This window comes from Oryctolagus cuniculus, chromosome 21 (genome assembly GCF_964237555.1).
Source record: "Oryctolagus cuniculus chromosome 21, mOryCun1.1, whole genome shotgun sequence".
Classification (NCBI taxonomy): Eukaryota; Metazoa; Chordata; class Mammalia; order Lagomorpha; family Leporidae; genus Oryctolagus; species Oryctolagus cuniculus.
The window spans coordinates 1,105,081-1,129,771 of NC_091452.1; the positions used below are offsets into that span (position 1 = coordinate 1,105,081).

At 61.4% G+C, this 24,691-nt stretch overlaps 1 protein-coding gene across 2 annotated transcripts in view; it reads left to right on the forward strand.

The window, feature by feature from the left end:
- GALNT9 (polypeptide N-acetylgalactosaminyltransferase 9) overlaps positions 1-24,691 on the forward strand; it is a 51,319-nt gene that overhangs the window by 18,985 nt on the left and 7,643 nt on the right. For both annotated transcript variants that reach the window (XR_011385287.1, XM_070066266.1), the window contains exons 3-7: positions 10,979-11,145; positions 13,700-13,874; positions 15,058-15,255; positions 22,868-22,985; positions 24,356-24,541. Coding sequence is in view for 1 of the 2 variants with exons in the window: in XM_070066266.1 (XP_069922367.1) it covers positions 10,979-11,145; positions 13,700-13,874; positions 15,058-15,255; positions 22,868-22,985; positions 24,356-24,541 (844 nt within the window). In the remaining variant the exon portion in view is untranslated. The remainder of the gene's footprint in view (positions 1-10,978; positions 11,146-13,699; positions 13,875-15,057; positions 15,256-22,867; positions 22,986-24,355; positions 24,542-24,691) is intronic.

A 24,691-nucleotide genomic window follows, 5' to 3' on the forward strand; every position in this document is an offset into this window, starting at 1 on the left:
TCTTGACCCTCAGCTGAGGGCCGGAGCCCTTTCTTTAAACGCAGCCGTCTGAGGGTCCGGGGAGGCTGGGCTGAGTCCTGTGTGCTTGGGCTGCGGCCGCCCCCACCAACACGCGCCCAAGGCTCAGGCCACACCGAGCGTCGTTTGCTGCACAGTGGGTGTGGAGTTTGTTTAGAACGAGTGTGGCCAAGTCTCAGAGGCAGGTGCCCATCCCCTCAGGGGCCTGGAGGCCTCTTGTCCCAGTGCTCAGCCAGAGCAGTGGGAAACCGGAGAAGCCGTGGCCCTGCCTGTGGTCACCGAAGCCCGAGCCCTCGTCTCGGTCACCACGTCTGCTCCACAAGCTCACGGGGGAGCCTCAAGCAAACGTCTGCTTCGCAGACGCCATTCCTTTCTGCAGTCTGGCTGCCCCGGGGCCTGGGCCTGGAGGGGGACACCCACGCTGCCCCTCAGAGCCCCGGCCTGAGCACCGTCTTCAGGCTGGCCGGGGCTGCTGGCCGCCAGCCAGCCCGAGTCTCAGGGCGGTGGGGGCAGCCCTGGCTCTGGAGGCTCCGGATGCCGTGGCCTACGTGCGCCCTGGGAACTGACCCAGGTACAAGGACGCTCCTGTCAAATGCGTGGCTGCCGTGAGAGGCCACCCCTGCTGTCCCCTGCTGCTCTGGCCTAGAGAAATTCTCCCCAAGTCCCTGTAGATGGCGCCGTTTCGTTTCCAGGGTGCTCACTTCCAGGGTGATGGCGCGCAGTAACGCTGGCTCTGTTCGCAGGACAAAGTGAGGATTCCTGGTTGACTAAGGAATGTGTTCATGTTTAACGTAGGCAGTGTAGAGACGTGTGCTGGGTCCACAAGAACCAGGCCCTCCAGGACGCTGCTGATGGCCACAGGCGTGGCGCCCAGGGCGGGGAGGACTTGGGCTGGGAGACTGTGTGTCCTCGCAGCTGGGCCTGTGCATGTGACTGCGGGGTGTGAGTGATGAGTGTGTGGGTGTGGGTGTGGGTGAGGACAAGTGTACTACGTAAGTGTGTGAGAACACATGGGGGCGGGAATGTGAGTGGGAGCAGGACAGAAATGTGAGTGCAGAGCGATTGCCGGCTCTGTGGGGTCGGGGAGTGCAGGGCCGCGGTGCCGCACCCCTGGAGGGTGCTGAGACGCAGTGCCCCTGGGCGCACACAGTCGCGTGATGCTCACCTGCGGTTCCTGGGGACAGCGCGTCCTCTGGCTGGAGGCATCTCTCGAGGGCCGGGTCAAGGCCGGGGGCAGCTGCCCAAGCAGGGACCTTGGAGCACAGAGATTGCACAAGCAGGTTTGGGCTCCTAATAGCACGTAAATGGTGCCGTTTTGTTGTAAATTGTATTTATTTGATATAGTTGAAAGGAAGAGACAGACAGAGCTCCTGCCCACTGGTTCTCTTCTCAAATGCCTGCAACAGCTGGGCCAGGCTGCAGCCGGTAGCTGGGAACCGAGTCCAGATGTCCTGTGTGAGTGGCGGGGACCCAACCTGGGAGCCACCGCCCGCTGCCTCCCAGGGTGTGCCTTAGCAGGGAGCTGGGCTTGGAACAAAATGCAGGCGTGCTGTGGGGCGCAGGCGCCCCGAGATGCCCTCGACCACACCGCCAAACCCTGCCCCGTGTGCTGGCTTTAGATCCCCAAACAGCTTGTGTCTTCTGTGCCCAATTCTTTCTTTATTCTTTTAAAGATTTATTTATTTGAGAGGTAGAGTTACAGACAGTGAGAGGGAGAGACAGAGAGGTCTTCCTTCCACTGGTTCACTCCCCAGATGGCCGCTACGGCTGGAGCTGTGCTGATCTGAAGCCAGGAGCCAGGAGCTTCCTCTGGGTCTCCCACACGGGTGCAGGAGCCCAAGCACTTGGGCCATCTCCTACTGCTTTCCCAGGCCACAGCAGAGAGCTGGATCGGAAGAGGAGCAGCCATGACTAGAACCCCGCGCCCATATGAGATGCCAGTGCTGCAGGTCAGGGCATTAACCCGCTGTGCCACAGTGCCAGGCCCTTTTTTTTTTTTTAAACCTTTCTTTAAATTCCCAATTATTTGCTTGAGACATATGGAGAAAATTGGGTATCGCCCTCATATTTTGGATAGAACAAAGGGTTAGCACTATCTTAGCCGAGTGCTTCCCCTGGTGAAAACCCTGCTGATGGGGCTGGCACTGTGGTGTAGTGGGCTAAGCCTCTGCTAGTGGTGCTGGAATCCCATATGGGCACCGGTTCATGTCCCAGCTGCTCCTTTTCTGATCCAGCTCTCTGCTGTGGCCTGGGAAAGCAGTGGAAGATGGCCCAAGTATTGGGGTCCCTGCACCCGCATGGGAGACCTGGAAGAAGCTCCTGGTTCCTGAGTTTGGATTGGCGCAGCTCCGGCCGTTGAGGCCATCTGGGAGTGAACCAGCGGATGGAAGACCTCTCTCTCTGTCTCTCTGTCTCTCTCTCTCTGCCTCTCTGTAACTCTACCTCTCAATTAATAATTAAAAACTTAAAAAAAACACCCTGCTGACGGCTCTGATTCTCTTGGAGGCCTCTGGGGTCAGGAGCCCGGCCTCCGGCCACGCCCTGGGGTGAACTCATCACCGCCGCTGCCTCCTGGCTGCGTTTGCACCTGGCTGGTGCTGTGTGGCGTGGGCTATGAAATGCCTGCTCTTCCCACGCCTTCCCTTCTGCTCCCAGTCCTGGGCACACGTGGCCAGGCACAGCGGACACCACACACCTGGCATTGATGACTCCGCCCTGCCTCACCTGAACACTGGAACCTGCAGCAGCGTTTTCCCTCCCTCCATGAGACCTCGGAGAACCAACTCAGCAACATGAGAACTAGACGGCATGAGAGCCAGCAACACCAGAACACTGCGAGTGTGGAAACGCACAGAACAGGAGCCTGCTGGTGGGGGACACAACACCACTAGAACCCAGCAACTCAGGAACCAACACACTCAGAAACTGGCAACTCAGGAAAAACAACCCAGGAACCAACAACTCAGGAACCAACAACTCAGGAAAAACAACCCAGGAACCAACAACCCAGGAAAAACAACCCAGGAACCAACAACTCAGGAACCAACAACTCAGGAGAAACAACAACTCAGGAAAAACAACCCAGGAACCAACAACTCAGGAAAAACAACCCAGGAACCAACAACCCAGGAACCAACAACTCAAGAACCAACAACCCAGGAACCAACAACTCAGGAGCCAACAACTCAAGAACCAACAACCCAGGAACCAACAACTCAGGAACCAACAATATGGGAACCAACAACTCAGGAACCAACAACCCAGGAACCAACAATACGGGAACCCAACAACAGAACGCACGACAGTGCGAGGGGCAGAGGGGCAGGGGGCTCCCACAGCAGTCTTGGGGGGCTGCCCCATGTGGCCAGACCCAGCTCAGTGGCAGAGCTCATTCTTTGCTGCCAAAGATGGGGACTGAGGCTGCTCCGCAGATGTCCTCGAGGCCGTCCTCCAGGCATGTCAGGCCTCCGCTGGACACAGCCATGCTCAGGGCACGGGGAGTGGGAGCTGGAGCTGACCTGGGCCTCTCCGGAGCAGGAGTTTTTGTCCGACTTCACTTCTCCCAAGGACATGAGGAGCTCTCTTCCAGGGTCCTGTCCTCCCACGTCAGGAGGTGGTGGCCTCTGTGGCTGGTCCTCCAACAGCAGAAAGGGCCTGTGCGGCCCTAAGGCCCCATCACGCGAGGTGGCCGGCCTTCCCCCCACTCAGCTGACATTGGCCCTGGTGCCCGAGCCCCGGGGAGCAGCCTCTGTCTTGAAGCGGCTGTGCTGTGAGGAAGCCCAGCAGGTTCTCAGAGTCCACGTGGACAAGCCCTGTAGCTCCGTTCTGGACCCCATCCAACTGCACCCACATGGCAGCCCCCACCCAGGGCCACCGGCTGAGGCCTTGCCGAATTCCTGGCTCAGGGAACCAGGATGCAAAGGGAAGTGGCTGATGCATGAACGCTGCCTGTGGCTCTGCCGTGCCGATGGCTGGGACAGCCAGCGAGTGAACGCTGGACGTGTGTGTGCCGCGAAGGCTGGCTCTCGCTCTGCAAATGCAGCAGCGGCTCCTGCTGTCCACCGGGGCTCAGCAGTCCCTCAGCAAACGTGCGATGATTCCACGACTGGATATGTAAATGAGGCACAGCTGAACACAGACACCAGTCAGAAACCGCCTTGTGGGTGGACCCGACAGTGTGCTCACCAGAGACACATGTGTGGTGCGTGTGTATGTGTTGAGTTGTGCATGGGTGTGCTGCATGTGTATGTGCTGAGTTGTGCATGTGTGTGGTGTGTGTGCATGTGTGTGGTGCGTGTGCATGTGTGTGCTGCGTTGTGTATGTGTTGAGTCGTGCATGGGTGTGCTGCGTGTGCATGTGTTGAGTTGTGCATGGGTGTGCTGCGTGTGTATGTGTTGAGTCGTGCATGGGTGTGCTGCGTGTGTATGTGTTGAGTTGTGCATGGGTGTGCTGCGTGTGTATGTGTTGAGTCGTGCATGGGTGTGCTGCGTGTGTATGTGCTGAGTTGTGCATGTGTGTGGTGTGTGTGCATGTGTGTGGTGCATGTGCATGTGTGTGCTGCGTTGTGTATGTGTTGAGCCGTGCATGGGTGTGCTGCGTGTGCATGTGCTGAGTTGTGCATGTGTGTGCTGCGTTGTGTATGTGTTGAGTCGTGCATGTGTGTGCTGCGTGTGTATGTGTTGAGTCGTGCATGGGTGTGCTGCGTGTGCATGTGTTGAGTTGTGCATGGGTGTGTCTGCATGTCGCACTGTATGTGCCTATTTGTGTTGCACTGTGTGTATGCGCGTGTTTCCGTTGCATTGTGCAGGTGTTGTGTTACATGTGTGTGTGTGTTCCAGCACCCACAGGCAGTTCCATCCACTCTCAGACAGAACTTCTTACTCCTTTTTCTTATCAGATTCTTCATCGATTCCCCACTGTAGCTTTTCTAGTTAAACCGCGGCCGTAGTTACACCACAGAGCACACGGCACAGCCTTGATGACCAAGCCTGGCCCACGAGTTATGCCTCGAAGCGCACACGTGGCTCTTGACTCTCAAGACTGCCCGTGGGATGATGACAGGAAGTCTGAAATGCAAATTGAACAGGATCAGGAACCACCGCCTCCAGAGGCCGCCCCGCCTTCCGTGCAGTGACGTCCCCGTCACGCGCTGTGGACTCTTCACGCGTGTTCGTGGTTTCAGCTGCCAGCAGCGAGGCTGTCATCGCTGAGCAAGGCAGATTTAGTGGACGGGGATCCGAGGAGGCCCCCCAACGTCTCCCGTCAGGCCTGCGCCACGGAGCAGGTGTCTGAGACAATGAGGACAGGAAGACCAGGTGTGGCCCTGAACACCTGCCTTGCGCTGTGCGGCTGTTCTGCGGGGAAAGCCACGCGCAGACGCCTCTCCCTCTCAGCCCTGGCTCTGCCCAGGCACCCGGAGCCTGGGAGCCGTGGCCTTGCCTCGGGAAGGAAAGGTCTCCGTGGGGAGGGGACCCCGAGTGTGACCCCCGCTCGGGGAGGGGCGCAGGACGGGGCGCGGCTCTGGGGCTCCGGGGCACCTCCGGGCGAGAGTCTCCGAGCCGGGCTGCTGTCTGCTGTGGAAGCTGGCGTTAATGAGGGCTCCCGGGGCGGCCTGCCGCACGGCCCTGCCTCCCAGGTGGACTTGCTGGCATTTGTCGGGCAGAGTCCGCTCGGCTCGGGGCTGGCGCTGGCTTCCCTTGGCAGGCAGGGCTGGACGCAGACTCCAGAGGGAAGTGCTGCGGCCTCCACAGGCCTGGTCAGCCTGCCCTGCAACCACCCTCGGTGCCCGCTGAGCCCAGCAGGAGCTCCTGGGGCTGAGGGCAGCGGAGGCCCCGCAAACCACTGAGCTGGCCCCGTCATTCAGCGCTGGCCGGCGGTGGGCCAGGGCCTCAGGGCTCCTGAGCGGGGCCTGCCTTGGCCAGTGGCTGCCTGATGAGCTGAGGACATGCGCCCTGTAGAGCAAGCCCGGGGCCTGCCCGTGGGAGGGCTGGCGTCGCCGTGGCCATCTAGCTGAGGGCTCTGCCCCGGCACAGACCCTCCAGGAGTTCCTGCAGGGTTGGAACAAAGCACACAAGGCCCTGGACGCTGTCCCAGGAGGCGCAGCACAGCACGGCGCCCCTCTGCCCCAGGGCCTTTACCTGACCGGGCTCTTGTCAGCTGCACTGCGTCCCCAGAGGCTGAAACTGCGGCTCTAGGGACAAGGGGGAGCCCTGTGGGTGCTGTTGGGGTGGCACAGACGCACAATTAAAGTGGGCATACGGGGAGGGCCCTGCCCTACCCTGAGCCCCATCGTTCCGTTCTGTGCGTATGGCCCCTGTAGGCTGCCGCTGCCTCTCCTCCGCTCCCGGTCAAGGCCAGGCAGCCTTTGTGGAGCCTCTCACAGGGGCTTCTCCCCCCGAACCCCGAAGCCGTCCTGGGCCACAGTGAGATTCAGGGGGTCTCATCGTCCCAGCCCACGGCACTGGAGACAGAGGAGGCAGGGGCGCCCCCAGGGCACTAGTTCTGGCTCTCAAGTCTGCATTTTCTCTCAAGAGGAAAGTCGCTGATCTTATTGTGTAAATAAATTAATTCAAGAATGGGATAAAAGGCCCGGGAGAACCAGAGCAGGACACAGTCCTTCGACCAGGGAGGGGCGTGAGCACCACGAGGTCTCAGGACAGGAAGCAAAATGCAAGTTTATTTGGGTGCAGAAGCTTTTAAAATCCAGGCATGGTGCTCCGTGGTGTGCTTTCCCATGGATTTTTATATCATCACTTGAGAAACCAAGGCAGCGAGCATGCTAGCCCCATGCTGTCCCTCGTTGCCATCTGTTCGGTCTCTGTCTCTGTCTCTGTGTCTGTCTCTGTCTCTCTCTGTGTCTGTGTCTCTCTGTCTCTCTGTGTCTGTGTCTCTCTGTCTCTCTTTGTCTCTGCGTCTCTCTCTCTCTGCACTCTGTGTCCATCTGTCTCTCTGCGTCTGTCTGTCTGCCTCTCTCTCTCTCTCTCTCTCCCTCCTCCCTCCATCCTCCTTTGTGTCTTGCACAGGAGACAGAGAACGCCTGCCCTGTCTGAGCACCAGGGGAGCCGCCCCAGGCGGTGCAGTGTGGGAAAGCCCGAGTGCTGTGCTGCTAAATTTCTGAGCCGTGTGTGCCTGCGCATGCGTGTGTGTGCATGTGTGTGTGTTCGTGTGTGTCTGCAACGACAGTAGAATGTGACTCAGTGAGACCAGAGGCATCTGCACGCAGGATGCTCGGCGCGGGAACTTCTCAGGCTGTAACATCCTCCGACCACAGTTGTCCTTGGAGAAACGGTCCTCAAGAGATCACAGAAGCGGCTCTCAAAAGGGAGAATTTGCGTTTACGAAAATGGCAGGAATATTTCCAATGCACCCCAGCCTTCGCTGAGCAAAGCGCGCCTTGCCGGGCGGAGTGGCCGCCTGCCTGTCGGGACTGTCCTTGCACTGCCGTGTGGGGCCTCGGTCCCCCACCGGGAGCCGCCTGTAGGAGGCCGTACAACACTGGAGGATGCAGGACTCGGGTTCAGCCAACCCTGCTGGGTATCTGAGCCTGAGTCTGAGAGAGCAGTGTGGAACTGTCCTGGGGCAGGGTCACACCCAGGGCCAAAAGTAAAGCATCATAAGTCACCCCCTCCGGCAGGTCTGAGGACAGATGTGTCCCCTGTGTGGGCCTTCCTGAGCTGTGCAGCCTGCGTCGGCTGTGGGAGGGGGAGGGGGAGGGGGAGCTCCAGGCCTCGGAAGGCGGCTCCCAGCAGCGCCATCTGTGATGTCCCTGGCTTTGCAGGCTGAGAACGTGGGTGGGCCTGCGGGGAGGCCAGCCGCTGCCCTACAACGACAGGGCCACAGGGCTGGCTGGGCCAGGCCCAGGCCACGGGCCTCCATCAGGCTGCTGCCTGGGCTCCTGGGCACTTTGCCCCATTGTGTCTGAGGCTGGAGACCCTGAGACAGCCCAGGTGTCTTGCTCAGGTGCACAGCGCCCAGGTGGGGATGGCTGGACGCTGGGCTGGCCAGGTTCCATCTCCTGTGTCCTCCTCACAGTCAGACTCCTCCTGTGAGCTGGCTTCCCCCAGAGCTGGGGTCCTGGGGTCCTGGCGGGGCCTGGCAAGGCCTCTATCTGATGCATTCTCTTGGCCCAGCCAGCACCTGAGGCCGGCCCAAGCGTGAGGACTGCCCTTGCAGGTGCCCTGGAAGGGAGCATGGTGTTCCCTGGGGCCAGGGAAATGGGCTTGGTGTCTCCTGATGGACCGAGATGCCACAGCTCTGGAGAGACTTCTGAGATCACAAGGGGTGCTTGTGCCCGTAAGTGTCACTCGTGTCGCTGGTTTTTCCCCCAGGACCTCAGCAGCTGGGAACTTATGAGACAGAGCTGGGAGCGCATCAGCTTCCGCGAAGGGCAGGTCCCCCGGGCAGTGCGTTAGTGAGGGCTCTGCAGAGGAGTGGAGCTGAAAGGACAGTGACAGACGGGCAGATAGGTGGGCGGGTAGGTGGATGGGTGGATGGACGGATGGACGGATAGACAGATGGACGGATGGACGGATGGATGGAAGGATGGATGGATGATAGGTATGGAGAGATGAGGAGTAGGTGGGCGGATGGACAGATGGATAGATAATAGAGATGCGTGAATGGATGGATGGATGGATGGATGGATGGACTGTGGATGGATGGATGGTGGATGGATGGATGGACGGTGAATGGATGGATGGATGGATGGATGGTGGATGGATGGACGGTGGATGGATGGATGGATGGATGGATATGGATGGATGGTGGATAGATGGATATGGTGGATGGATGGATGGATGGGTGATATATAGATGATGGACGGGTGGAGGGGTGAGGGAGCTAGCAGGAGATGTATCATGGAGACTGGCAGGCACCACCATCAGCTCTCTGAAGCTGGAGACCAGGCAAGCTGCTTGTGTCACTCAGTTCTGAAGGCCTGAGAATCAGGGGAGCCGGGGGTGTCGGAACCTTCTGTGGCCTGAGTGTGTCCCCAAAATCTGCATGTTGAAAACCCAACCCCCAGTGCAACAGTGTTGGGGGGGCTTTAGTGAGGTATTGAGTGCTCTGCCACTGCACAAGACTCAGGGGAGTGGGCTCTGTCCACGGGAGGTCCACGGGAGGACGCAGCAGGAAGTCCCTCATCCACTGCACAAGACTCACAGCAGAGGGCTCTGTCCACGGGAGGACGCAGCAGGAAGTCACTCACCCACTGCACAAGACTCAGGGGAGAGGGCTCTGTCCATGGGAGGTCCACGGGAGGACGTGGCAGGAAGTCCCTTATCCACTGCACAGGACTCAGGGGAGTGGGCTCTGTCCACGGGAGGACGTGGCAGGAAGTCGCTCATCAGAGCCCAGCACCTTGACCTTGGCCTGCCCGGCCTCCAGCGCTGCTTGCCTGTGGCATTTCCTTCCTTGGGACTGTTTTCCGTCTTGAAGGTTCGTGACAACTGTGTATTCCGGCTTCTTTCTGCTACAGAGAAACAGAGTGAGGGCTCTTCTGAGTGATGAGACGGCAGCTGCGCCTCTGACAGCCACCCCAGGGTCAGACCTGGCGCCCTCTGCCCCAGCTTGCAGAGGCGCTCAGGGCTCCCGGGCTGCACACGGCGCTGACGCCGCGCCTGAGCTGGTTCCTTCTGTCTTGCATTACCTGGTTATTTACTGCACTTCCGTCCTATTTTTTGTAAAGATGTGTTATGTGTTTATTCGAGAGGCAGAGTAACAGAGTGGAGAAGAGACAGGGAGAAAGTGTTCTTTGTTTGCTTTTTAGATTGATTTATTCATTTGAAAGGCAGAGTTACAAAGAGGCAGAGACAGAGAGAAAGAGAGATTTTCATCCGCTGGTTCACTTCCTAGATGGTTGCAATGGCCAGAGTTGAGCCTATCCAAAGCTAGGAGCTTCTTCTGGGTCTCCTATGCAGGTGCAGGGGCCCAAGGACTTGGGCCATTTTCTACTGCTTTCCCAGGCCATAGGAGAGAGCTGGATGGGAAGTGGAGCAGCTGAGGGGCCAGCACTGTGGTGTAAAGAATAAAACCGCCGCCTGCAGTACTGGCATCCCATATGGGCGCCGGTTCAAGTCCCGGCTGCTCCACTTCCCATCCAGCTCTGTGCGATGGCCTGGGAAAGCAGCAGAAGATGGCCCAAGTCCTTGGGCCCCTGCACCCGCATGGGAGACCCAGAAACAGCTCCTGGCTCCTGGCTTTGGATCGGTGCAGCTCAGGCTGTTTCAGCCAACTAGGGAGTGAACCAGCAGATGGGAGACCTCTCTCTCTCTCTCTCTGCCTCTCCTTCTCTCTGTGTGTAACTCTGACTTATAAACAAACAAACAAATAAATAGAAGGGGAGCAGCTGGGACCAGAACCGACGCACATATGGGATGCTGGCACTGAAGGCAGCAGCTTTACCTGCTACGCCACAGCACCGGCCACAGGGAGAAAGGTTTTCCATCCTCTGGTTCACTCCTCAAATGGCCCCAGTGACCCGGGCTCAGCCCATCTGAAGCCAGGAGCCAGGAGCTTCCTCCAGGTCTCCCACGTGGGTGCAGGGGCCCAAGGACTTGGACCACACTCCGCTGCTTCCCCAGGTGCATTGGCAGGGATCTTGATGGGAAGTGGAGCGGCCGGGACTCCAGCCGGCGCCCTGCTGCTGGGCCACAGGGCCACGTCCACCTCACTTGACGCGGTCGTCTCCAGCATGTTGCTTCCTCTTGTGCCCATTTCTCTGTTTTTGACCTCCTCCCTTGGTTGCTGTGCGCCCCTGCTCCCTGGAGATTTTATTTCGTTCCATTCGCAGCCTTCGTCCTGCTCACACGCACAAGCAGACGCGCCTCCTCCAGCCGCCATCCGGACCCAAGTGCCTCTGCCCCTGGCCGCGGCCCCCCAGTCAGACCCCAGCAGCCCCTGTGCTGCCCCTTTGCCTGGGGGCGGGCCCGTCCCCGCCCCCTGACTGCGCCGCCTCCGCAGGTGCAGGCAGATGACCTACTCCGAAGAGCTGCCCCAGGTCTCCGTGGTCTTCATATTTGTCAATGAGGCCCTCTCGGTCATCCTGCGCTCCGTCCACAGCGTGGTCAACCACACGCCCTCCCAGCTCCTGAAGGAGGTCATCCTGGTGGACGACAACAGTGACAATGGTGAGCGGACGCCGGCTCTGTGGCCTGGACGGGCTCTGGGCAGGTGCAGTGTCCCGGGGCTGCTGTGGGAGGGTGGCAGCGGGGGGTGAAGTCGCGGAACTTCGCTCTGCCTGCCCAGAGGTCGAGGCCAGGGTCCAGGGGCGGCAGGGCCGTGCTGCCCGCTCTGCTGGGGCTGCGCCCCCACCCCCCAGCCCGCCATCTCGGTCTGCATCTCTCTTCTAACAAGGAACGTCCACTTCGCTGGGGCCCTCTCCACATCCAGGGTCCACAGCCGGTCCCTGCCACACAAGGCCCTGTGCCCAGAAAGGCAGCCAGGCCCGGGGCCCTCCCAGGAGCTCTGTGGGGGCGTGCCTGGCCGGAGCTCATGGAGCCCAGGGCCCCGTGGGTTCCCGGGCCCTGCCCCCATGTCAGCCGTGGGGTCCGGAGGGCTCAAGGCCCACACACGCATGGGTGGTGTCTGGGCCTGTCCAGTACCCGTCTTAAGCAGAGCAGGAGGAGCCCAGGGTGGCTCCAGCACTGGGGAGCCTGTGGGGCTGAGCGCCTGGGGTCTCTCACGCCAGCCTCCCCCAGCCGAGGGACACGGGGAGACGCCCACAGCCCCCTGAGGAGGGGGCGGTGCTCTGGTCCTCAGCAGCCTGGGGCTGGGCAGGACGGGGGGAGAGGGCACAGCTGTCCCTGTAGCAGGGAACCCCGCGGCTCGCCGGCCGACTGCATCGTGCGCAGCCCTGGGTGGCCGAGGAGCCGGGACTGGGCGCTGGCTCCGCCTTCGGGGCTCACCCCTCCCCTAGAACAGAGGGCCCCAGTGCAGAGGGGCCATCTCCAGGAATCCTGGGCTGCCCTGGCTTGACCACACCCTCGGCCAGGGCTGCCCTCAGCCGTGTCACCGCTTGTCCCTGGGGAGCCCCTCAGTGCCCCCAGTCCTTGGCGGGTGGCTCTGTCAGTGGTTTAGCCATTATTGAACTGACATTCTCGTAACATAAAATCAATGTTAAAGGGCACAAGGTGGCGGTTTTCGTACGCTCACAGTGGGGCAGCCTCCGTTGCTGTCTTGTCCCAGATGGTGTGTCACCAAAAGGAAGCCACGTCCCTGCCCCTGCCCCTGGCAACCACGGTTCTGCCTGTCTGTGAATTTCCTGTTTCGGGTTTTTCTTGTGAGTGGGGGACCACACAGCCAGTGGCCAGTGTCCACCTCAGCCAGTGACCAGTGTCCATCTCAGGCAGTGACCAGTGTCCATCTCAGGCAGCAGTCAACGTCCATCTCAGGCAGTGACCAGTGTCCACCTCAGGCAGTGACCAGTGTCCATCTCAGGCAGCAGTCAACGTCCATCTCAGGCAGTGACCAGTGTCCGCCTCAGGCAGTGACCAGTGTCCATCTCAGGCAGTGATCAGTGTCCACCTCAGGCAGTGACCAGTGTCCACCTCAGGCAGTGACCAGCGTCCATCTCAGGCAGTGGTCAGCGTCCATCTCAGGCAGTGACCAGCATCCATCTCAGGCAGCGGCCAGCGTCCATCTCAGGCAGTGGCCAGTGTCCATCTCAGGCAGTGGCCAGCGTCCGCCTCAGGCAGTGGCCAGCGTCCGCCTCAGGCAGTGGTCAGTGTCCATCTCAGGCAGTGACCAGCATCCATCTCAGGCAGTGGTCAGTGTCCATCTCAGGCAGTGACCAGCATCCATCTCAGGCAGTGGCCAGTGTCCATCTCAGGCAGTGGCCAGTGTCTGGTTCGGGCAGTGGCCAGTGTCCGGTTCGGGCAGTGGCCTGTGTCGTTCGGGCAGTGGCCTGTGTCGTTTGGGCAGTGGCCAGTGTCCATCTCAGGCAGCGGTCGGCGTCCATCTCAGGCAGCGGCCTGTGTCGTTCGGGCAGCGGCCTGTGTCGTTCGGGCAGTGGCCTGTGTCGTTCGGGCAGCGGCCTGTGTCTGGCCCCGGTGTGGAGCTCGAGGTTCGTCACCGCTTCGTTGCTGTCCTCAGAAGTGGCGGCAAATACCGCCAATGCTGCCCACTAGCCAGCGTGTGGTGCTGCTGCCCTTGCTGTGTGACCTGACCGCTGGCCAGCCGCGTCCAGAGCCTCCGTCTCGCACTCTGAAACCCTGTCCTCATCCAGCACCGCTCCCCGCCCTCCCCCTGACAGCCCCAGCCACCTCCACTCCACTCTGCGGGTTTGACGGGGACCTGGGGTGAGAGGGACCCACAGGGTCTGTGCTTCCATGTCTGGGCCTTCTCACTGGACGGTGTCCTCCAGGTCCACGTGCGTTGTCCCTCCCTTCTTCAGGCTGAACAGCATTCTGGCACGTGGAAGGGCCACGTGTGCCTCCCCGGCCATCCACCGCGGACTGTGTCTCTCCTCGCCTGGGCGGCTCAGCCGTGTCCTGGCTCCGACTGGGCTGGTGTCGCCTGCTTTCCCGTCTGCTGTCTCCCACCCATGCCAGCCTCATGGGCTGGGGTGTCTCTGGGGTCTCCTCAGAGCTGGCCTTGCAGCCAGGGCCCGCGGCGTCCCAGCCGTGGGTTTTGGGGCCTCAGACCCTGCCCTGGAGTGATACAATGTGGTGTGTCTCTCCCCAGCGGAGCTCAAGTTCAACCTGGACCAGTACGTCCACAGGAGGTACCCAGGCCTGGTGAAGATCGTCCGCAACAGCCGGCGGGAAGGCCTGATTCGGGCGCGGCTGCAGGGCTGGAAGGTGGCCACGGCCCCCGTTGTCGGCTTCTTCGACGCCCACGTCGAGTTCAACACGGGCTGGTGAGAGCCGGGGCAGTCTGATGGCGGTGTGGGCCACGGTGCTTCTCTGAGCTGTGCAGCCTGGCCGGGGTCAGCCCTGGGCTGGGGCTCCCCTAGATGCCGCTTTGCTGCAGGGCTGAGAGCCTGGCGGGTGGCTTCTGCGTGTCCAGCTCCTGAGCACGGACAGGCGGCAGGGTGGGCCCTGAGGGCACCGTGGGGAGGCCCCCGTGGACGTGGACTGGGCATGCTCCCCACTTGTCCCAGCCACGTGGTGGGGCCCAGAGCGGGGCCAGCGCACAGATCTGGGTGAGGCTGCCTGTGGTCTGTAGGATCCCGGTCCCTTACGAGATGGGGGCTCTGAGTGCCGTGAAGCCTAAGCCATGGGACAGGAACGGAAACTTCTAGATGGCAGAGTCCATCTTCCCTCGTACTCCCCTACAGCGCGGGGAAGTGAGTTCCATGGGAGGTGGCAGGGATCCTGCGGCTACCCCAGAAGCATGGCGGGGCTTGGAGGAGAGCCCACCCCACCCACTGGGAAGGTGGGGGCTCTGGTCCTGGGCCACCTGGCAGCAGGGCCCAGGGGCTGAGTTTTCTCGAGGCTGCTCAGGGTGGAGCCCTGGACACCGGGGACGCTGCATTGCTCAGACATCGCATCGCCGGCCCAGCAAATGATCCACAGCCACAGGGACCACGCGCGGGTGCTGGCGCCTGCTGCCCAGAGCTTGCACCCCTCTCTGGTGCTGGGGAAGGGAGAGGCAGTCCCAGCGCTGGAACCTGCCGATGCCACCCACGGCTGTGAACAGGCACGCAGCAGGCCCTCTGTTAGTCCTTGAGAACAGACGCACCTTCCACAGGTGCAGGAAACGGGGAAAGCCAGCCGGGCTGGGCTGACCCCACGGGATCTCTGGAGCCAGATGGCCCTTCAGGGATGTCACCGATGGGGCCGACAGCCAGGCACTGGTGTGCCCAGGGCCAGTCGTCAGCTGTCACTGCTCCCACGTGGGAAGCCCTGGCCAGGGCAGGTGGCAACTGAGATGGTGGACCCCGGGGCTCCGGGGCTGAAGCTGTGGGTCTCAGCAGGTGGGCAGTCAAGCTGGCCATCACGTGCTGGACTTGTAGCTGGCTGGGCCCTGCCCCCTGCCCTCTGGGAATGGGGTGAGGGTCCCCAGACCCCCACCCTTCCTCACAGCTCTGCCTCCCCCAGGGCTGAGCCTGCCCTCTCGCGGATCCGGGAAGACCGGCGTCGCGTGGTCCTGCCCGCCATCGACAACATCAAGTTCAACACGTTCGAGGTGCAGCAGTACGCCAACGCGGCCCACGGCTACAACTGGGGCCTCTGGTGCATGTACATCATCCCGCCCCAGGACTGGCTGGACCGTGGCGACGAGGCAGCGCCCATCAGGTGAGCTCATCAGGTGCAGCCCCGTGCCTGGGACAGAGAGGCGGAGACAGCATAGACAGGGCACAGCCTGGAGCAGAGGGGAGAGCGGAGGCGGCCGTGGCCCACGGCGGGGTGTCCTGGGGACAGTGGCCCCTGCTGACCGCAGCCAAGTGCGGCTTTGTATTTGGAGTTGATTCCTCAAACATAAAGAAGAAGAGAACACAACATTTAAAAACACAATTCCAGCACTTTTGAGAAACAAGGCAGTCCGGCAGCCCTTGGCCGTGGTCTTGGGGTGGCCGGGGAGCGAGGCTGCAGCCACACAGCTCCCTGCCACCGCGTGCCACTGCCCGGCCCGGCTCACCTGCTTCTCCCCATCCCCATCCTGACGACCCTGCCCTCTCCTCTGCCCTGGGATCCAGGGAGTGGAAGGCCCTGCTGGCTCAGGCCTGCCGGCCTCTGCCCGGGCTCTGCCCGGGACCCCAGCAAGCCTTCTCATGCTGAAAGGGCCCAACGCCGGCAGCGGTGCCCGCACACGGCTGGAACCACGCCCTCTTCCCCAGCGGAGTCCTGGGGGCACCCAGGCAGGCAGCACTGCCCTTGGGTGGTGGGCACAGCTCTCAGGGGGGCCTGTACCAGCTTAGGACTGGTGTGTTCCACCCTCGGCTAGCAAAGAGCCATGAGCAGCAAGGGCTCGGGCAGCTGGGTGGTCCGGGGAGAGATCTGGGGGCACTCAGCGATGGCACAGCCCGGCCTCAACCCACACTTCACAGATCTCAGGGAAGGAAACGCGTTCCCATCACAGAGGAAGGTGCTCAGACAGAGACCATGGCGGCCGTCAGAGCCGGAACAGGCACCGCCCTGGGTCCCACCCTGTGGCCACTGCCTCTGAGCCAAGGACGCTGGTGACCGTGGGACAGGGCCCAGGTGACCTGCGAGGCAAGCAGCAGGACAGGTGTGGGGGCCTGGAGCCTTCGTGGCGCAGGGCGCAGGTGGTCCCTGGGCTGAGTTCAGCAGGAACGGACTTCAAGGCCGTGTCCTTGTTGGGAACACACTGGGTCCCCGGTCGGTAGCAGAACAAACGCCTGGGTTTGACACTTAAGAACAGTGAAGTTCAGGGGCCTCCTGGCCTCTCCCAGTGTTTGGCAGGCTCTGGACACCCTGACCTACAGCAGGAGCAGGGCCTGACTGTGCCGTGTGGTCAGCAGTTCCCCGGCTCCTCACAGCATGACCTGGAGAGCCACCCCAACGCCAAAACCCCGTGCAACCGGGAGAGCGACCTGACGGACTCCACGCAGACGACGCCCACCCCGCCCTCAGGCGCCAGGAGCGCAAAGGGGAGCCCCAGAGAGCCTCCTGCGTGTGCTCGGCTCTGCAAGTGTGTGGGGACAGGACAGACCGACTCACAGAGGCGGCCAGCGTGAGCACAAACGGGGCTTCGCTGCGGGAAGCTGGCGTTCTCATAAAGGCACAAAATGCTTCCCGTCTGGCCCCGCCACCCCGCTCCTCCGTGTGTTCCGCCATACATGGAAACGGAGGCGCCACACGCGTGTCCACAGCGGCACTGCTCACCATGGCCGCGGTCGGAAGCGGCTATTCCTGAGTCGGTGAGTGGAGAAGGAGGCTTCTCTGTGGTGAGGAGGAGGGAGCCCCGTCCAGGAGCCGGGCGCCCCGAGCACGTCCATGTAAGACCCCCGGTGGGGAGAGGCCGGCCAGGAGGGCCAGGGCAAGTCCCTGGGGAGGGATGCTGGCCGCTGGACCGAGAGAGGGCTGTGCAGATGCAGAAGCATCAACACGCACATCCAACGATGCACACTTTATCCCCAGGAAGGATTTTTAGAAAAGATTTATTTATTTATTTATTTATTTATTTGAAAGGCAGAGTTACAGAGAGAGAGAGAGAGAGAGAGAGAGAGAGAGCGCTAGCTTCCATCCGCTGGTCACTCCTCAAATGGCCACAATGGCCAGGGCTAGGCCAGACTGAAGCCAGGAGCCAGGAGCTTCTTCTGGGGCTCCCACATGGGTGCAGGGGCCCAAGGACTTGAGCCATCTGCTGCTTTCCCAGGCGCCTAAGCGGAGAGCTGGATTGGAAGGGGAGCAGCTGGGATTCAAACTGGCATCCCTAAGGGATGCCGACACTGCAGGCCGCGGCTTTACCCACTGCGTCACAGTGCCAGCCCCAGAAGTTGATTTTTTTTTTTTAAGCAGGCAGAGTTAGATAGTGAGAGAGAGAGAGAGACAGAGAGAAAGGTCTTCCTTTCCCGTTGGTTCACTCCCCAAATGGCCGCTACAGCCAGCGCACTGCACTGATCCGAAGCCAGGAGCCAGGTGCCTCTCCTGGTCTCCCATGGGGTGCAGGGCCCAAGCACTTGGGCCATCCTCCACTGCCCTCCTGGGCCACAGCAGAGAGCTGGACTGGAAGAGGAGCGACCGGGACTAGAACCTGGTGTGCCGGCACCGCAGGTGGAGGATTAGCCTAGTGAGCTGCGGTGCCGGCCCAGAAGTTGATTTTTAAAGAACTACATGAAATACTAACAAAGTTAACAATTCCACTGCCCAGGTGTGTGCCGAGCCGGTCACTCTCGCATCTCTAGGAAGGGCCCGGCGCGAGGAACGGCATTGGCTGCAGCAGCAGAAGAGAGAGGGCTCGGGGCAGACATGCAGGAGGCCCCTGGCCCCGCCTGTGGGTGAAGGCATCGCGCCTGCCCCATCGCCTGATCAGTCCCCAGGGCTGACTCTCGTCACCACCCCCACCTCGCTCTGGAGGAAGTGGGGGGAGGGAGTTACCCACGGGCCTGGTGACTTCTCACAGGGCCTCACCATCCCACAGAGCACAGGACAGGGTGAGAGGCGGTCCCAGGAGGAATCCCAGTTATCCAAGGGCCTCCTCGGAGGACAGAGACGCTCAGGTGTGGCAGACCACATGCGCCCAAAAGCTGTGTTCCTGTCCCCTCGGAACCCAGGGCCCCAACCACACTGGGAAAGGTCTTTTCCAACGGGTGGAGATAGGCAGGGAGGTGGTGCTGGATCGTGGGTGGGCCCTGGATGCTCTCCCGGGGCCCTTGCAGGTCCCTAGCAGTGACACACACGGGGTGAGGGCGGCTGAGGACAGAGGGACCCCGGGTGGCCAGGTCTCCCCCGGAGCTTGCAGGGGGCATGTGGCCCTGTCACTTCTGACCTCAGACTTGCAGGCTCCTAAGACGGAGAGAGGAAATTTTGGTCTCAAACCACCCAGCTGAGGGTCCCTCGTTCTGGCAGCCCCAGGACACAGAGGCACGAGGTAACCCAAATGACAGGCACCCAGTACTGGCCCTTGGCGGAGCCTGGACAAGGTGAGGAGGTGCCAGGTGTGCTTGGCAGGTGCCAGGGCACGGGCTGGGCAGCCCTCCGCGGGGCGGGGAGCCAAGGGCAGCTGCTGAGGCCGTGTGGGAAGCTGGGGGACACTTGGAAGGTGGGTGCTACATGTGGCCGCCGCAAAGAGCCCTTGGTCAACACAGACCTGGGGCTAGGGCCAGTGGTCGGCATCCGTCCTCACCATGCGTGGGGCCATGGCAGGGCCCTGTGGGTTTCTGTGGCAGAACTGGTCGATGTGGTGCTTGTAACCCACCTGGAAATCAGATGTGGTGGGCTCAGGGGGAGGAGCCAGCACGTCCCGGGCCAGGGGCGGGAAGCCTCCAGGTGTGAGTCCGTGCCCCAGGGGATTTCTGTCCCTGAGAGGTAAAGTGAGAGACACAAAAGGACCAAGAAGCCAGGAAAAAGGGAAGACTCCAGGATGTCCCCTGCCTGACAGACGATTCCAAGTCACACTGCAGACGGGAGCAAGAGCGGGGCCTACGGACGGACGGCGCTTCCTGGAGCACTAGGAGTAGCCGGGAGTCTCCCTCTACATCCCTCCCCTCACGTGGAGGATGGGGTTTATGGGGGCGGGGGTGCCGGGAGACTCCCTCCACATCCCTCCCCTCACGTGGAGGATGGGAGACTCCCGGCAGACATCAGCAATGTATTAGCAGTTGACTTTCAGCCTTGGGTTGACCTGCAACTCCTGGTTTGCCCGGAGCCTCTCTCTTTCCCGGTCCATTCCCTGACCTGTGCTGGTTCTCACGGCACTGTCTGGCACTCACACAGCCGCAGGGTTGGGGCAGTGTGTGGGACGCCTGCAGCCCCGGCTCCGAGGTCGGCAGACTCCCACCAGACCACGTGAAACATGGAAATCCGTGGCTCACATCGACACAGGGGCCTTGGGAGCCTCCTGCTGTACCACGGTGCAGCTGAGCGCGTGATGCCGTGGCCTCTGAGGGGGCACAGTGGCCGTTCAGGGCCTGTTGGGGGTTCCCAGCATAGTTCCGGGCCTCCCTCCACGGCGGCCACGACTGCTGTCACAGCGGCCGTCACGGTGCTGTCACATGACCACGGTGCTCGGCGTGTGAAGCAGCTGCTGGACCCCGGCGGAGATCCGCAGAGCCAGGCTGGCGCGCGGAGCCCAGCAGCTCTGGGGCATTCACAGTGCTGCCAACCTCACGCCCATCTCCAGCCACAACATTCGCTCTCCCAAGCAGGGCCCACAGCCGCACCCGCCACTGCCTCCCGTGTCCTCTCTGTGGACTTCCCTTCGGGATGCACGTCACAGGGAAGCGCGCCCCGTGGCCTTTGGTCCGCAGTGTTCAGTTCCGGGGCTCACGCCACGGCTGAATCACGTCCATCGCACGGGTGGACCACGGACTGTGTGAGGGGCAGCTGATTCCACTTACAATTTTAAAAAAGATTTATTTATTTATTTTAAAGATTTATTTATTTATTTGAAAGTCAGAGTTACACAGAGAGAGAAGGAGAGGCAGAGAGAGAGGGGGCCCTTCCATCCACTGGTTCCTTCCCTGGATGGCTACAATGGCCGGAGCTGCACTGATACGAAGCCAGGAGCTTCTTCCGGGTCTCCCTCACAGGTGCAGGGACCCAAGCACTCGGGCCTTCTTCTTCTTCCTTCTTCCTTCTTCCTCTTCCTCTTCCTCTTCTTCTTCTTCTTCTTCTTCTTCTACAGGCAGAGTGGATAGTGAGAGAGAGAGAGAGACAGAGACAGAGAAAAAGGTCTTCCTTTGCCGTTGGTTCACCCTCCAATGGCCACTGCGCTGCGGCCAGCACACCACGCTGATCCGAAGCCAGGATCCAGGTGCTTCTCCTGGTCTCCCATGGGGTGCAGGGCCCAAGCACCTGGGCCATCCTCCACTGCACTCCTGGGCCACAGCAGAGAGCTGGCCTGGAAGAGGGGCAACCGGGACAGAATCTGGCGCCCTGACCGGGACTAGAACCCGGTGTGCCGGCACTGCTAGGTGGAGGGTTAGTCGGGCCATCTTCTGCTTTCCCAGGCCACAGCAGAGAGCTGGATCAGAAGTGGAGCAGCCGGGACTTGAACCGGCGCCCATATTGGATGCCGGCACTGCAGGCGGCGGCTTTACCCACTACGCCACAGCTCCAGCCCCAAGACCGATTTATTTATTGAAAGAGTTAGAGAAAAAGAGAGAGAGAGAGAGGTCTTCCGTCTGCTGGTCCACTCCCCAGATGGCCCTTACCAGGCCTAGGAGCCTGGATCTTCATCCAGGTCACTCCCCTGCACGGTGCAGGGGCCCAGCACGTAGGCCTCTCCCTCTGCTTTCCCAGGCGTACTGGCAGGGAGCTGTGTTGAAGTGGAGCAGCTGGGAACGCTCCGGCGCCAGCGTGGGCTGCCAGTGTTGCAGGCCGCAGCTCCACCTGCTGCGCCGCAGCGCAGGCCTCTCCCCTCCCAGTGCTGAAACAACCACAGAGGAGTCTGGCTGGACTTCAGGGCTCCAGAGTGCGAGGCCTGGGACAGGAAGCCCGTTGCTGGGGCACGCAGGGCCAGCTCCAGAGGCTGCCACTGTCCCCAGCAGGGAGGACTGTCCTGCAGAGACCAGGGCACACCCTGGGCCTGTGCTGCTGTCTGTGACCTCACGTGATGCATTCTGCCACTGCCAGCACCTTGCGAGTTTGTTTCTTGTTGAATCCCAAACAGGAATAAAAGAATCCTTACAGTCACGACAAACCTGGCGGGGAGCTTGGCGCTTCATCCGTCACAGGGCACCCTGAGAGCACGGCTGTGGTTAAGACAGTGGCGATGCTGAACCAAGCAAAAGCTTGCTCTAAAAAGTCAAAGGCAGCATTAAACTTTTGCTGCCAGTTAAGTTTGTGGCCAAAACCTAATGACAGAACAATTGGATCTTTGCACAAATAAAAGGAAGTTGCTCCCCGCCTCCAGTATGTCAATTCAATTCTTTTTTTTTTTTTTTTAAGATTTATTTATTTGAGAGGCAGAGTTACAGACAGAAAGGGAGAGAGAGAGAGGTCTTCCATCTGCTGGTTCACTCCCCAAATGGCTGCAACAGCAAGGGCCAGGCTGATCGGAAGCTGGGAGTCAGGAGTCTCTTCCGGGTCTCCCACGTGGGTGCGGGGGCCCAAGGACCTGGACCATCTTCCACTGCTTTCCCAGGCCACAGCAGAGAGCGTGATCAGAAGAGAAGCAGCCGAGACTTGAACTGGCGCCCATATGGGACCGCGGCACGGCAGGCGGCGGCCTCACCCGCTAAGCACAGCGCCGGCCCCGCGATGATGGCTGTCTGCCGCCTCTGTTGTTTGTGGACGTCGATGGGCATTGGTTTCTGACTTCTCAGACACTGGGGGCAGAGCTGCTTTTCTTGTGGGAGGACTGAGCCCGGTTTTTGCCGTTGTCTTTATTGAAGGGACATTTAGTGGAGGCGGTGGTGCAGGTGGGGGCAGCCTCAGCCGGCGGCCTGCCGGGCCTCGCAGGGCTGCCGCGGCGTGGGAGGAACCACTCTCGCCGCCCGGGGGAGCGAGTGTTCTACAGGAAGGTCCCCCTCAGAGGCACACCAGGCCTGTTCTTACTGCACGGGACTGCCTGCCTCCGCGTCTCGTTCTCACCCGCGCCCCGGTAGACACCGACTGTGTCCTGTGTGCCGACTGCCCGTTCACCCCTCGGTCTCCTGCTCTTGTGGTCATTGCTCCGGGTCACCGCTCCCCACAACTCTAGATTTTAACGCATAGTAGGAAGAACACAGCCAGCGTGTCGGCTTGTGATTTCAGACACTGGCAAGGCTGAAAATACTGACTAAAACTAAGTAGCTGCAAATAAAATTATTACAGAAATAGAGGCTCAGCCGCGGCAGGCGCGTGCAGCTGCCCAGGTTCTGCACTGGCAGCTCTGGGGTTCCCCCTCGGAGCCAGGGAAGCCCACAGAGGCGAGCAGGCCTGCCCGTTGCAATGCCGAGTGCTCTTCCACAGACGAGATGACGAAGGGGGTGGCAGTGACCGTGCCCTGGGAACCGACGTTCAGGGCCACCTTAGGTTCCCAAGTCACCCGGTTGTCCCCTCGATGCCCTGTGCTAGGCTGCTCGTTTGACATCTGCTGATGTTCTCCAAAGCACTGGGACTCTGGTCCGTGCTGAGGGCTTCACCAGGCTCCAAGGGCAGTAGAGACCTGTGCCCAACAGCTCCAGAAGCGACAGCCCCATGCCCAGACCGCAGAGCCCGGTGGGGATGGGAGGCACGGGGTGAGGTCCGAGGGCCTGGGCAGGCACCGTGGCCACAGGGCACTGTCTGCTGCCCTCAGGACCCCCGCCATGATCGGCTGCTCCTTCGTGGTGGACCGGGAGTACTTCGGGGACATCGGCCTGCTGGACCCCGGCATGGAAGTGTACGGCGGGGAGAACATTGAGTTGGGTATGCGGGTAAGTGGGGCTGCGGGGGCGCTCACAGGGGCCGGAGAGCAGGTGCGCTCCGGAGCTGTCAGTCAGCCATTCACACAGCTGAGCATCCGCGCTGGAAGCTTCTGGAGCCTTGCGCCTGAGAAGCGCTGTGTGTGACGGAGGAAAGTGGTAAATAGGCGGCACGGCTTCCCCCAGGTGTGGCAGTGCTGGGGGGAGGGTGGGTCACAGCCTCTCACCTGTGCCTCCGCAGGTGTGGCAGTGCTGTGCAGAGGGTGGGTCACAGCCTCTGACCTGTGCCTCCGCAGGTGTGGCAGTGCTGTGTAGAGGGTGGGTCTCTTTCCCAGCCTCCGACCTGTGCCCCTGCAGGTGTGGCAGTGCTGTGCAGAGGGTGGGTCACAGCCTCTCACCTGTGCCCCTGCAGGTGTGGCAGTGCTGTGCAGAGGGTGGGTCACAGCCTCTGACCTGTGCCTCCGCAGGTGTGGCAGTGCTGTGTAGAGGGTGGGTCTCTTTCCCAGCCTCCGACCTGTGCCCCTGCAGGTGTGGCAGTGCTGTGTAGAGGGTGGGTCACAGCCTCTCACCTGTGCCTCTGCAGGTGTGGCAGTGCTGTGTAGAGGGTGGGTCACAGCCTCTCACCTGTGCCCCTGCAGGTGTGGCAGTGCTGTGTAGAGGGTGGGTCACAGCCTCTGACCTGTGCCCCTGCAGGTGTGGCAGTGCTGTGCAGAGGGTGGGTCACAGCCTCTGACCTGTGCCTCCGCAGGTGTGGCAGTGCTGTGTAGAGGGTGGGTCACAGCCTCTGACCTGTGCCTCCGCAGGTGTGGCAGTGCTGTGTAGAGGGTGGGTCTCTTTCCCAGCCTCCGACCTGTGCCCCTGCAGGTGTGGCAGTGCTGTGTAGAGGGTGGGTCACAGCCTCTGACCTGTGCCCCTGCAGGTGTGGCAGTGCTGTGCAGAGGGTGGGTCACAGCCTCTGACCTGTGCCTCCGCAGGTGTGGCAGTGCTGTGTAGAGGGTGGGTCTCTTTCCCAGCCTCCGACCTGTGCCCCTGCAGGTGTGGCAGTGCTGTGTAGAGGGTGGGTCACAGCCTCCGACCTGTGCCCCTGCAGGTGTGGCAGTGCTGTGTAGAGGGTGGGTCACAGCCTCTCACCTGTGCCTCCGCAGGTGTGGCAGTGCTTGTAGAGGGTGGGTCTCTTTCCCAGCCTCTGACCTGTGCCTCCGCAGGTGTGGCAGTGCTGTGTAGAGGGTGGGTCACAGCCTCTCACCTGTGCCTCCACAGGTGTGGCAGTGCTGTGTAGAGGGTGGGTCTCTTTCCCAGCCTCCGACCTGTGCCCCTGCAGGTGTGGCAGTGCTGTGTAGAGGGTGGGTCTCTTTCCCAGCCTCGCACCTGTGCCTCTGCAGGTGTGGCAGTGCGGCGGCAGCATGGAGGTGCTGCCCTGCTCCCGCGTGGCCCACATCGAGCGCAGCAGGAAGCCCTACAACAATGACATTGACTACTATGCCAAGCGCAACGCCTTGCGGGCAGCTGAGGTGTGGATGGACGACTTCAAGTCGCACGTGTATATGGCCTGGAACATCCCCATGACGGTGAGCCAGGCGCCAGCGGGGCCGGGAGGTGGGCGCCCAGGGAGGTGTGGCAGCTGCAGCCACCGAGATCTGGGGCCGGGGCCAGGCAGCATGAGGCCGGCTGGTGCTGAGGCTGCGTGGGCAAGGCCTCGTGGTTGTGGCCCAGCCTCA